Source organism: Stegostoma tigrinum, chromosome 4 (genome assembly GCF_030684315.1).
Source record: "Stegostoma tigrinum isolate sSteTig4 chromosome 4, sSteTig4.hap1, whole genome shotgun sequence".
Lineage (NCBI taxonomy): Eukaryota > Metazoa > Chordata > Chondrichthyes > Orectolobiformes > Stegostomatidae > Stegostoma > Stegostoma tigrinum.
This window is the reverse complement of record NC_081357.1, coordinates 44,729,252-44,743,721: the sequence shown is the minus strand read 5'-3', so window position 1 is coordinate 44,743,721 and position 14,470 is coordinate 44,729,252. Positions and strand designations below refer to the sequence as shown.

The 14,470-nt window shown below is 39.0% G+C and overlaps 1 protein-coding gene across 3 annotated transcripts in view; it reads left to right on the top strand.

The window, feature by feature from the left end:
- map3k5 (mitogen-activated protein kinase kinase kinase 5) overlaps positions 1–14,149 on the top strand; it is a 182,896-nt gene extending 168,747 nt beyond the window's left edge. For 2 of the 3 annotated variants that reach the window (XM_048531149.1, XM_048531151.2), the window contains exons 27-29: positions 4,804–4,916; positions 6,718–6,794; positions 13,127–14,149. In XM_048531149.1, coding sequence (XP_048387106.1) covers positions 4,804–4,916; positions 6,718–6,794; positions 13,127–13,208 — 272 coding nt within the window. In that variant the 3' untranslated portion in view covers positions 13,209–14,149. Of the gene's footprint in view, positions 1–4,803; positions 4,917–6,652; positions 6,795–13,126 lie in introns of those variants that run through there. The other variant, XM_048531150.1, reaches the window with a different exon arrangement.
- The last annotated feature ends 321 nt before the right edge of the window (positions 14,150–14,470 follow it).

Genomic DNA, 14,470 nt, shown 5'->3' with positions numbered 1-14,470 from the left:
GGATCCGATGACCCTTCCTCAGAACTGGGGATGAGGAAGTTCTGAGGAATGGCCACTGGACCCAAAATGTTAACTCTCTTAACTTTCCAGCTTATATGTTTTGTGTGTGTGTTTTTAAGGTGGACGATATGTGCAATGCAGGGTTTGCTTTAACCTACATCTCTTCAAGGATAGTAAAACTCTTCTCCTTCTTTATCAAGTTCAAGAAAATCTGTCCAATTAGCTGTTTTGTGATCACAATGTGTAAACAATGCAATACTCAATGAATTGGCAAATATAACCTTTTCAAACAAAAGGCTATGGACAAAAGAGGAGCAAAAGCAAGGAGCCATTCAACCTCTCCTCATCTGATTACTAACATATCAATTTCTGTGGAGCTATTCCTTTTACACTGCTAAAGGTTCACCAGACATATGGTAAAATTATCATGCGTAAATGTAAATATCACTTCACAGCACTTCAAGTGAACCAATTGCAATTAAGCAGCAGTGACAAAATTCAGCAATAACTTGCATAACACCTTTCACATTATGAAATGCCTCCTAAGGCCCTTCTCTGCAGAACTATAAAAGAACTTACCATACTGAACCACGTAAGGAGGCAATCGGTCAGGTAACCGAAAGGTTGGTCACAGAGGTAGATTCTAACAAGTGTCTTATAGGATGAAACAAGGAAGAATGGCAGTGAGGTGTGGGGAAAGTATTCCAGAGATTGGGGATTATGCATGACTACCAATTATAAAGCAATTAAAATTCAGTATTGTTAAGAGGCCAGAGTTGAAGGAGCACAGATGATCAGACATGGGGGTGCAGGAAGAGGTTACAGTGGTGAGTCACAATTCCTAGTGAAGTTAATCTTCTCCTAGCTTTTTCTTCGGATTACTTTTCATACATTCTTTGTACCTGTTGTGAACACATTTTTAGTTATTTCTGTATTAAAGGTAAATATAAATGCAAGTCATTATTGCTGTGCTGCAGCTCAAACAAATTAAGGGATATCATCAAGGCAACTACAGGAGTTGTCAACAGTGAACAATAAAAAAAATGTGAAAGCTAATCATCTTGCACTCATCACAACCAATGTAGAATGCCAAATTTTAATGATTAAGACTGTTTCTACCATAGGAAAATATAGTTGGCAAGTTGACTCTCATTTCCTGAGGCATTACCATGGAGAATGCAATGGTGAATTATAGGCTCCTCAGGCTCCTGGATAATTCAGAAAAATAATGCAAGGCTGAGATATTCCTTTAGTTTGCAGAGGACAGGTTCCTGCACGTGAATGTATGTCACTTCTAGTAAGTGTGAATGAACCATGTTATAAGCTCAGCTCATTATTTGAAATTAGTTGTTATACGTATTGGCACATTCGGGATCATTCAGAAAGTGTTGTCCAGTCATGAAGTCACATCTAACAGCTACTTTCCTTTGGGTTTTGCAAACTCAAGCTGATTGATTATGGTCTATGCCATGCCTGTTTTTTAAAAAAATCCACGTAACGTGCTGTTAGGTTTAGCCAATTGTTAGGCTAGCCGACATAGCAGATATCAAGCCAGCACTGATTTTCAGACATGATGTTCCTGAATTGTGTGATAGACAGAATGTCTTTTTGGACATTCTGCTGATGCAAATTACCGTGCATAGGTTCATGCTGAATAGTAGTGCATTATTTACTGAGTTTATTCAGTTTTTTGAAAAATGTTTGAGGTATTTTTCAGATGGTCAAGTGGTTTTTACCCCAATCAAGAATTTGCACAGTACAAGATGAACAATACTCTGATATTTCTTTTTTTTAAATGCATTAGTCCAGGATTTAGACCCAACCACAGTCAGAGAACAACAATATAGTTTCAAGTCAGGACGGTATATGAAAGGGAACTTGCAAGTGGTGGTATTCTTATGCATCTGCTATCCGTATCCTTATAAATGATAGAGATCTTGGGTTTGGACTGTGCTGATGAAACAGTCATGGTGATTTGCTGCAGTACCTCATGCAGATGGTACACACTGCTGCCATTGAGCATTACTGCAAAGGAAATAAATATATTAAGGTGGTGATGGGATACCAGTCAAATTGGCTGTTTTATCTTGATTGGTGTTGAGCTACTTGTGGACGGTAGGTGCTCCACTCATTCGGTCAAATGGAAACTATTCCATCACACAACTGGAATTTGTGTGATACAAATTTTATCAGCACAAAACCTAAATGGTAGCCATGTCTTGCGCATATGGACATGGACTGCTTCAGTATTTGGGGAGTTGAAAATAGTGCTGAATATTATGCAGTCATCAATGAACATCTATTCTTCTGACCTTATTATGGAAGGAAGATTTTGTGGACGGGACAAACCTAGGCAAGTTTTAACATTGCTGTGTAGGTGTCAGGGTTGTTACTGTGCTGAAACAGCTTGATTAGAGGCAATAAAAACAGAAGTTGTTGGAATCTCAGCAGGTATGGCAGCATCTATGAAGAAAATGTCAGAGTTAACGTTTCGGGTCTGGTTACCCTTCCTCATACCGTTCTGAGGAAGGATCACCAGACCTGCAATGTTAATTCCGACTTTTTTTTACAGATGCTGTGAGACCTGCTGATCTTCCAACAACTTTTGCTTTTGTTCCTGATTTACAGCATCCACAGTTCTTTCGGTTTTGATTAGAGGCAATGGCTAGTTCTAAAGCACAAGTCATCTATACTACTGCTGTAATGTTATAAAGCCCACAGCCTCTGCAGTATTCAGCATGTAGTAGCCTTCAGCGATTTCTTGGAATCACGTGGATTGAATTGAAGTGTTGAAGACTATCACCTCTGATCCCGCACACTTGAGACTTGAGACATTCACTCAATACTTTGAACAACGGATGATTGCAAAGGATTTGGGCGTGTCTTTTTAGTGACATCTCTCGCATTGTTGTGCATTGATCCACGGATTGAGAAGGCAACGCCGTAATGTTTTTGTCACTTGACTAATAATCCAGAGGTCCAGGTCTGGTGGCCAATGTTTGGATCTCACTAAAGCAGGTGGAGCAGTTTGTTTTCTATTAAGTCTGTTACGAAAAGTCTCGTAATGACCATGAAACCATTGTCAATTGTCTAAAAATCCATTTGATTCACTAATCCCCATTAGGGGAGGAAAATTGCAGTCCTTGCTTAGTCTGACCTATATGTGACTCGAAATGTACAGCAATGTAGTTGACTCTTAACTGCCTTTTGAAATAATCTAGAAAGCACTGAGTTACATCAAATCATTAAAATATCTGCAAGGAATTAGACCAGATAGACTGCCTGGCACTAATCTGTGCACCAGAAGCAACAATGGAAAAGACCCGACAGAGTCTTCCTTCGTAACATAGGGGAGCTATTACCAAAATTAGGAGAAACATGTCTCAGACTAATCAAACAGCAAACTGTCATTATCCTACTGAAGGAATGGGACATTAAAGACCATGTGTCAGACGACACTATCACTGCACATGGATATGTCTTGTCTCACCAGTGGGATAGACTCACCAAAACTGATGGCATACACTGGCACATGGCCAGGAGGGAGTTGCCCTGGACGTCCTCAATATTGACTCTGGACTTGGTGAATTCTCCATGGCCTCAGGTCAAACTTGGGCAAAGAAATCTCCTGGTGATTACCATGCAATATCCTTTCACCAACCCTCCTACGTTAATGAATCAGTAACACTCCATGTTAAAAATCATTTGGGTAAAGCACTAAGGATTGCAGAACTGCAGAGTATACTCTGCATGGGTGACTTGACCAGGGGTGGCTTGGCAGCACCGCTGGCCAAACTGGTAAGGTCCTAATGGACATATCTGCTAGAGTGGGTCAATAGCAGGTGGTGAGGGGAAAAAACACACAACTTCATCCCACTAATCTGCTTGTCATAGGTGCATTTGTCCGTGATGGTATTGGTAGGAGTGACCAACACACAGTCTTTATGGAGATAAAGTCTGTTTTTGCATTCCTTCCAAGCACATGATCACAATCGTTCAGAAGGATAAGGGAACACCACTACCTGCAAGTTCTTCTCCAAGCCACTTGCCATCCTGACCTGGAAATATATCACTGTTCTTCAGTGTTGCTGGGTCAAAATCCTGGAACACTCTCCCTGACAGCATTGTGGGTGTACCAATATCAATGGTTCACAAAGGCAGCTCTCCACCACCTTTTGAAGGGCAAGTAGGAATAGGCAATAAATGCTGACCCAGCAGGCAAAGTTCATATCCCTTGAATGAATAAAAGAAAAGATGTAACAGAACTGTGGATGCTGGAGATCTGAAACAAAAGCGGAAATTGTTTTCTTCAGAACAGAAAAGGGTCACTGGACTCAAAAATGTTAACTTTGCTTTCATTTCAGAGATGCTGGCAGACCTGCTGAGTTTCTCTGGAGTTTTTGTTTTTCTTTATAAGAGAAAGGATATCTTGAGTGCAGTTTGTAAGATGAGCAGAAGACTAGGGCCCTCTTTTTAAGATTGTTGATGAGGGTATGCTTGTAACACTTATCAAATTGTTGGTTTCTGTACATTATGTACTTTTTATTTGCTGAAACTATTAAGCATTTCAGGAAGGAAAAATACAGAGGGAGCTCAATGTTATTAAGATTTTAAGTAGTGTAATTTTAATAGACTAATTTTTCAATACATTTTCCCCCAAAACATGTTTCTTTTCAAAACATGTTTCTAGATGCAGCTAAAGTTGGCTTTCTTTTGACTGAAGTGAACTTTGATCTTTTGTACTTCTATTGACATAATTCTAGTTTTCACTAAGTTCCTATTTACTTTTATTTTTTACAATAGACCTTCCTGTTCTGTCAGTGTGTCGCTATGATTCTTCTCCAGTGAACACTGGAGATCCTGAACTTATTGATTGGTTGAGAGAACATGGAGCTGATGAAGATACAATAGATAGGGTAAGAAAGTAGTTGTTAATATATAGGCAGGAAGTCTGCATTTCAGATTGCTGATTTGGTGAGTTTTGTTTTAAAGCCAGATGTTATTAGCACCAGAAATCGTGTTGAATGTGGCAAGATTCATTACAACATCTTCTATGGCATGTATTACTTGATTGGTGCCATTTTAGTGTGAACATTTTCTCTCTGACCTGAGGGGACACCCAGCCTTCCAATTTGTGCTCCAGCGTAACCTGAGGTCTTCACCAGGTTGCCCTTGCCCATCAGGCCACAAAATGTCCACTGGAGCTGCCACTGGCCTTAATGCAGCTGCCGTACGGTTGCATTTAACCCAATTCTCCTCTAAAAGGCTGCCATTGAACACTGGACCTGATTGAACAGACCAGGGCTGCACTTACCCAAATTGCCAATAGGGCACCAGCCACTTCCAAGCTTGAAAGCTCCGGCTTCTGACCAGTAGGGATGCTGCCAACTTCAGAGTTCAGTAATTCTCCTCCCCTCTCATCTACCCCAGCTCGCACACCGCACGCACCCCCTTACCCCATCACCACACACAACCCACGGGACAAGACTGACTCTGGAGTCCAGCTGCCCCTTCCTAACCCATGGGGTGCTGACCATGCTAAAGCACTTGACAACAGCCTGCCTTTTCCCCCAAGGTCAGAAATCACACGACACCAGGTTATAGCCCAACAGGTTTATTTGAAATCACAAACATTTGGAGTCCTGCTCCGTCATCAGGTGAAGTTGACTTTTTAAAGTTTTTTTTAAATTCTAACTCCAGTTCTGACTTAGATTCCAGTGGGAATCAATACTTCACTGTCTTTCCATTTAAAGATTGCATTTCCAGGATTACAATCCCAGCTGTATGTGAGGACACCCTGTATTAACTCCAGGATACAAGTATGGTGCAATATCCTATACATCCATATACGCAATAGGATTATCTTTAGCTATCGCCAATAGTGTCATTAGGGTGGTATTAGATTGGCTGCATATTACAAACATCTCCTAATTTTCCTTTAGATATTTTCTAATCAGCCTGTTCTCTGGAGCAGGTAAGAATTGAATGCAGGTCTTGTCCCGCAGAGATGGGGTCATTAACAATGCACCACAAGACCCTCCATGTTTCCTTTACATTGACTTCATTGGCAGCTACAGCAAATGCAGAGTATGCTTCGTGTACCCTTGCTCGTAATATGGACCATCAGCATCTCAATTGCAAAAGTGCTAACCAGCAGCTGATGCATGATCAAGTCTGTTTTGTTTGCCTGAGATGCTGAATTGCTCAGGCACTATTACATTTGCAACACTGCATGCGGGGATAACTGGTGTTGGAAGTAATTGTGGAAGATTAAATATGGATTCTACCACATTGCTTTTACCAATGTGCTGAGTATAAATTATTAATCTTGAGCAACATTTGTTGCTTTTCATTGAAATATCACCAACAGCTTTAAATGAACATTAAGATAATTGTGCACATATTATAAAACATGATCGATGGATGTGGATACTGTGCTTTAATATTTTCATGCTGCTGGTTCATCTCTCAAATATGATTCTTCTATGTTAAACTAAGTTTGTGTGACATGTTTATAATCATTATTTTATTTCAAGATAAATAATTATTGGCTCAATTCTGGTACATACAATCTATAAATCTATAACAAATCTATTGTTTTTAATATAGGCTATAATAACTGTATCTAAAATGCATAATTTCTGTAATTCAGCAGTTCGATGTATGACAAGTTATCGTGACCATAAAGGGGTTTCTTTTTCTTATCTCATCATTCAGTTTGTGGCAGATGACTATAATCTGATTGATGTTCTCCACTACATGACAAGAGATGATTTGAAGTGTTTGAGATTGAGGTAATGTATTTATTTGGCTGAGCTACTTTAATGCTATTTATAGAAAGTCTGAAACACACTGGGGAAAGGAGGAGTTGGGGAGCTAAGGGAGAAGTTGTTTGCAAATTTTGGAAGTATTTGGGTCAGGGAACATTTATAAAAGAGAGAAAAATAAAGTTTACATTTCCCAATCTGACATATTAACTCTGTATACATTTTCAAAGATGCTGCCTGACCTGCTGAGTACTTACAATATTTTTTATTTTTATTTCAGATTTTCAGCATCCACAGTACATTGTTATTGCATTCATATAATTGTAGCTTCACCCTGCACTTTGTAATGTTTGTTTAATGTGACTTCTTTTGATTCCCCTTTTCAAGAAAAAGGGAACTCCATTCTAATTTTCTTGCAGTTACTCATATATGATTTGGTAAATTTCAAAAACAACTACAATTCTACAAAATTCTACAGAATTGTGGAATAGCTATGGAACAAATGGAAACTATGCAAGCTGTTGTTGTGCAAGAGCAAATTAGGATGTTTTGTCTAGTTGGAGACTGTAGAACTACAAGACCATAAAGTGCAGGAATAGAAGTAGGCCATCTAGCCCATTGCATCTGCTCTGCCCTTAATGATCTGATTTAATAATCCACAACTCCATTTTACTACCTTTTTGCCCACAACCCTTGATTCCTGCACTGATTAAAAGTCTGTCTCAGCCTTGAATACACTTATTGACCCAACCTTGACAACTGAAAATAATTCCACAGATTCACTACCCACTGAGAAAAGGACTTCCTCCTCATCAATTATTATAAATGGGTGGCCCCTTATTTTTAAAAAGTGACCTCTAATTAAGGAGAGACCTATTTAAGATAATGCTGAGATAATGGGAACTGCAGATGCTGGAGATTCCAAGATAATAAAATGTGAGGCTGGATGAACACAGCAGGCCAAGCAGCATAATAACCCTCTGATGAAGGGTCTAGGCCCGAAACGTCAGCTTTTGTGCTCCTGAGATGCTGCTTGGCCTGCTGTGTTCATCCAGCCTCACATTTTATTATCTAAGATAATGCTGAGATTTTTTTTGAGAATTGCCAGACATTGTAACTCTCTTCATCAACATTAATGAGAATGTGGAGTAATCAGATCAGCTATTTTATTACTGAATGGCTGACCAGGTATGAGGGGCAGAATGATCTAGTCCTGCTGCTGCTTGTATGTATGTTAGCTAATTGCATTTCCCCCCTCTTTCTCTGTAGCCCTGCAGATTTCTTCTCTTCAAGTGCCCAAACTTATTTCTCTTCTGAAATCCCTGACTGTATTTGTCCCCACCACTCCTTCAGGGCAGTGCATTCCAAATCCTAACTACTTGCTGTGTAAAAAGATTTTCCTCATGTTACTATTGGCTCATTTGTAAATCACCTTAAATAGGGATTCTCTGATACTTGATTTTTCCATCATTGGCAACACTTGCCTGTTTCTCTATCTTGTCTAGACCCTCATGGTTTTAAACACTCTTTTCAAATCTGCTTTCAACATTTTTTTTCTCAATGAGAAAAAGCTAACTTTTCCATTCTATCCATGTAACTGGTTCCAGAAATGAGGATTTCATTTTTGTAAATCTTTTTCATACCCTCTCTAAAATATCCAAATTATCTCTAAAGTGTGTTGCCCAGAATTGGACACAACACTCCAGTTAATGGAGAATCAAAGTTTTTTTTTAAATTCCTTCATTGAATGTGGGCATTGATGACTAGGTCAGCTTTACTGAACATTCCTAATTGCCTTTCATTTGTGAAAGTAGTGGTGAGCTGCCACTTTGGACCATTGCAGTCAAACTAGTGTTGGTACACCCCCAGTGCTGTTACGGAGTGAGCTCTAGGATTTTGATCAAATCATGTAAAGGAATGGTGATATGGTTCCAAGTGAAGATAGTGTGTGGCTTGGAGGGCAACTTATGGGAGGGAGGGTGCGGAGTCTAAAGAAACGGACGCAAAGGTGAAGGCAATGGAAGAAGAGTCCAACAGCATGTCATGTCCAGAATGCATTAAGGAGGACATGCCCGCTACATTGGGGAAACAAAGCACAGACTGGGTGACCGCTTCACAGAACACCTGTATTCTATCCACAGAAAAGACCCTGAATTTCTCATTGCTCGCCTCTTCAACACACCACTCTGTTCTGTGGACAGCATCTTTATCTCAGGCTTGCCACAGTGCTGCAGCAAAGCTCAGCCCAAGCTAGAAGAACAGCACTTCATTTTCTGTTTGGGAATCCAGAAGGCTTCTGTACTCAATATCAAATTCACCAATTTTAGGACTTGAGCACCTCACCCCTGCTATCCTCCACCTCCACACACCAGGCCTTGTCAATATATGGACTGCTACCAAACACTACCATTGTCAGCCACTAATTGTCCCCATTAGCAGCTATTCATTCCCACAGACTGACCTTTAGCTATTTCTTTTGTCAGTTCAACTGTTTTTCTCTCTCTTTGGGCTCAACCTCCCCTATCGTTTACTCTCTTCCCCCTTCCCCATTCCGTCTTCCATATAAAAATACATCCTTTTCATAGCTACCATCAGTTCTGAAGAAGGGTCATTGGACCTGAAACATTAACTCTGATTTTTCTGACCCCAAATTGCAGGAAATTGCTAAGTGCTGCTTGATGGCATTGGTAATAACCTCTTCCAATACTTTGTAATGATGGAGAGTGACTAATAGTGATTATCTGGGTTGGTTTGTCTATGCCTAGGCAACCTTCCACATTGCCCAGCAGGTGCCTGTATTTTAACCATACTAGAACAGCTTGGGTAGCGACACAGATAGTACACAGTCTTTAGTACTGTTGCCAAAATATCGCTGGGACTGTGGTCTTTGCAATAGCCAGTGCCTTTGGCCATTTTTTCATATTGTGTGGAATGAATGGAATTGGACAAAGCATGGCATCTGTGATTCTGCTAACCTCAGCAGGAGGCTGAGATGAATTACCCACTCAGGACTTCTGGTGAAGCTGGCAGCAAAAATCTCAGTCTTTTCTTTTGTACTGATGTGCTGGGCTCTCCTGTCATTGAGGATTGGTATACTTATGGATTCTCCTACTTCAGTGAGTTGTTTAATTGTCTACCACCAATCACAACTGGATGTGACAGGATTGCAAAGCTTTGATCTGATCTACTAGCTATGGGATCACTCAGCTGCTGCTTATTATGTGTTGCTCCACTGTTTGGCACACAAGAAGTTGCATGTTTTAGTTTCACCAGGTTAACTCTTCATTTTTAAAGCATGTCTGATAATACTCCTGGCATGTCCTCCTGCACTCTTTATTGACCCAGCAAGGGACTCTTGGCTTGAAAGTAATAATAGAGTTTGAGATATGCTAGACCATGAGTTTACAAGATTTTGGTTGAATACAGGACTGCTGCTGTTGTTGATGTTCGAAGCACCTTATGTTTGCCTAATCCAGAGTTGTTCAATCTGTTTGACATCTATCCTATTTGGCAAAGTGATAGTGCCACACAATATACAAGGGTATCCTCTGTGTGAAAATGAGACCATGCAGTGAGAGTGAAAATTGCAAAGGCACTGGCCACAATGTTTTAGTCTTCCCTAGATTTGAGCAAGGTGCTAGAAGACTGGAAAATTGTAAAATTACAGACTTGTTAAAGAAAGGCAAGAAGGGTTAGCCAAACAGCTACAGAGCACTTTATTTAACTTCAGTGATGGAAAAGCTTCTAGAGATAATTATTCAGGATAGATTTAGTAATTGCATCGAAAACAGTGGGGTGAACAGAGAGAGTCATCAAGGATTTCTGAAGGGGAAATTATGTTTAACTAATTGGCCGGAGGTTTTTTTAAAAAGGTAAGAGACTCAATGAAAGAAACACTTATAGATGTGGTACAGGTAGACTTTCAGAACTGCAGCACCACAGACTTGAGGAAAGTAATAGACCATAGAATAATAGGGACAGTAGCGGAGTGGATGCAAAATTGGCTGACTGATAGGAAGCGGAGAGTAATTCTCAATAGATTTTTTTTTCAGGCCAGAGGAGGGTTTGAATGTTGTTGTCCAGAAATTGATATTGGGAATATTGCTTTTCCTGTTATATATTAATGATCTAGATCTTAATGTGTAGGAGTCAATTTCAAAGTTTACAGATGGCAAAAAACTTAGAAAAATTGTAAACTGTGAACAGCACAGCGTAGAACTCTTAGAAAGACATAAATAAGTTGGTAGAGTGGCAGATAGATGACCGACAAATTTCAATGCAGAAAAGTGTAAGGTGACACATTTTGGTAAGAATAACATTGAAAAGCATACAAAATAGTGCATACATTTCTAATGGTGGGGTGATAGAGGAGCAGAGGAACCTGGTTGTATCTGAGCACAAATCATTGAAAGTGGCAGTGTCTAAAGTAATAGTAGTTTTGGCTTTATTATTAAGCCTATCGTACAAGAACAAGGAGATGATGTTGAATTTGTGCAGGACACTTATTAGACTGCAACTGGGGTATTGCATTCATTTTTGGGCACCACATTATGGGATAGATACGAACACATTGGAGAGAGTGCAGAATTGATTTACAAGAATGGTCCCAGGGATAACAAACTTCAATTATGAGAATAGACAGTCCAAGTTGCAGGGTGGTGTCAGGTAACCTGTATTGCAGCTTCATTTTCAATACAGCTTCATTTCTCCATTCCTGTTCCCCCCGCATTGAGTTATCCCTCCATAATTGGATCTCTGGTACAGCATCTTATACAGTTCAAACTTCCTTCAGCAATTTACTTGACACAGTTTAACTGTTGATAGTTCTTAACTTAAAGGAAGTACTGCTGCACACACCAGTTCCAATATATTTCCAATTAATCCATTCATATCATTGAATGACAAAGAGATGGACAGGCTTGTGGTCCACCCCAAATCCTACATGGTTTCACCATGTTATCAGACTCTCTCATCTCCCTGCAATGATGTGGGCTGCTTTTACTGTCTGAGACTGTTTTGAATCTTTTCCTTTTATGCTTTTAGTGTTTTTTTTTGTATACAGGTGGATCGATAACTACTTCAAAATCTATATCTGTGATTATCTGAAGAATCTTAACTAAAACCTATTATTAGTATTATGACTGATTGATTAAATAATTCAGAGAGATTCACTAATTAACTGTCTTAGCTATGTCTTATGCACCAACAATTACAGTCCAGTAACTTTGAGTCTACAGAGTTACTATTGTTCTGCTCTGAAGACTACATTAAGCAAACATTTTCCCAAGGTCGCTGACTAGTGTCAACCATGTTCTGCTAGATTAGCCGTGGGCAGCTGTTGGCTATTTTGGGCTTCTCAGACATTAGCAGCCCTAACACTAGATAACAGTACTCATTTGAACGCAGACAAAGTGGGCCAAATGGCCTCCTCCTGTCCTGTAACACTTTTGTGATACTGTGAAATCTCCTCTGGATTGCGTCCAACACAATTATATCCTTAAATAAAGACACCCAACTGCACACTGTATTCAAGATGTGGTCTTCCCAATTCCCTGTAAAACTTAAGTATAACATGCATACTTTTACATTCAGAGTCCCCTCAGAGTAAAATATAGCATCCCATGAGCCCTCTTGATTAAATGTTGTACCTGCGTACTAAATGTTTGTAACTCATGCGTTAGAACCCTTAAATCCCTTTGCACCTTGAAATTGTATGGTTGTTCTCTGTTTCAGCAATGCACTGCTTCTTTTATTCTTCCAGCTTTTAGCTTCTGGAAATCTATTTCTTTCTTCAAAATATAGTCAGTGACTTTACCTCAACAGGCTTTGATGGAGGAAGATTCTACAGATTCACCACCCTCTGAGTGAAGAAAGCTCTCATCTCAGTCCAGCCTTTTCTTACTAAGGCACCATTGATCTACAGTCCATTTCATTACTTTCAGTCCTCCTCAAATAGGCTGTTCTTTACATGATTCCACTCCTATGTGTCCCAACACTGTGTTCTATTTCTTCCAGCAGTTTCTCACTTAATTTTTGTCATTGTACTTGTGGTCATCTACGCTTGATTGATTCATAGCAATTACAGTCCTATAATGATTGGAAAATCCAATCAATAAAGTTCTGTAGAATACATTTAGCAATGTTTTTAGAATTCTGAATTATTAAGTATAGAAAAGCACTTGGGTTGTAATATTAAGAAATGCTTGTCAGCACTGACTTTCTAAAAGGAAAATTTGAAGATGAAATAAGAAAATTTAGTTACTTCTTTGCCATCCTTCTTTATTTTTCAACAACGGTCATGTTTTGCATGTTTTGGATGGCAATTTTCTGATTGATTTGTGTCTTTTCCTCTTCCCCAGGGGTGGAATGCTTTGCAAATTATGGAAAGCAATTGTGGAGAATAGAAAAAGAGAATTTCCTTCCCCATTAGATCACACCTAAGGAACTTGTATTGGGACACATAGCAACATCTCTCAATGAGATAACAGCACTTTAAATTGAAACAAATTAGACAGTGTAAAACATTTAGATTGTTAGAAGTGTGCTGCAACAAGTACTGTGTACCTGAAATGCTGATGAAGTGTGTATGTGCTGTGAATAGTTTGGTCCACAACTGTGCAATTTTGCAAACTATTTTTATGTAAAATAACAATATTTAAGGAAGAGAATTATGACACCTTGAATTCTAGTTTTGAGGGATAATTTTTCAATTTCCCATTTCCAATGGAGACACCTGTACGCCAACAGCATATATTGGATGGTTGGATGTCCACTGTATATGATTTACCAGCTAGTGGGAAAATGTATTGCAGTGCATGCCCAAACTTCTAATGTATACTTCTAGCAAACATAGCCTCTGCTGAATGTACACAATTGGAAAATTATCCCTTTTATAGCAGTCACATTTAGATTTCTATTTTGACTTGTACTAATAAATGGCACAGACCAATTGTGTACTTTTTTATACTAGACATTTTCGTGTCCGTATGGATGACATTTCATTGAACTACTGTTAATGTATGTGGCACGAAACTGCACACTTTTTTTTACAAAATCTGGAAATGTAACCAGTTATTTTAAGATGCCTTTATACATTTCTGCGGTTGAACAATCTAGCTTACAGGACTAAATTTGGTAATGGTAATTTTATTAAATGTTTGAATGTTATGACTGACTGACTGTCTGTTTGGTAACCATGTTAAATGGCTTTATATTGTGTAATTGCAGTTATTCATGTTTACTATTGTAATAGATGTTGTAATATGCTTTAAATCTTAGTGCTACAGTTTACATTTATTACTGAACTTTGTGCCACCAAAGGCTTGTTCTAAAGCTAAAAATATGATAACCACTTCTAAGAATAAATCAATGAATTGACAACAGTTGCATTTATTTTTGTTGTGAATTATTTAGGAAACTTGTATGTTGCTTCTGTTAGGAATTTAGACTTGCATAATACTCCATTTAAACGTAAAATTACAGCAGTTCCTGAGAAAGATGACTGGGGGTGAGTTTAACCTGAGGGTGACCACACCTCAGGTGAGGTTGAGAAGGCAGGATTTTCATGGTAACCTCATAAATATGTATAGTAAAATCTGCAATGAGAAATTAATTATCTCTGGACTGTAAGGACTATTTCTGGACTGTACTTTTATTGTTGTGAGGGCCTCTTTATTCCTATCAAATTTCTGTATTTTCTTTCC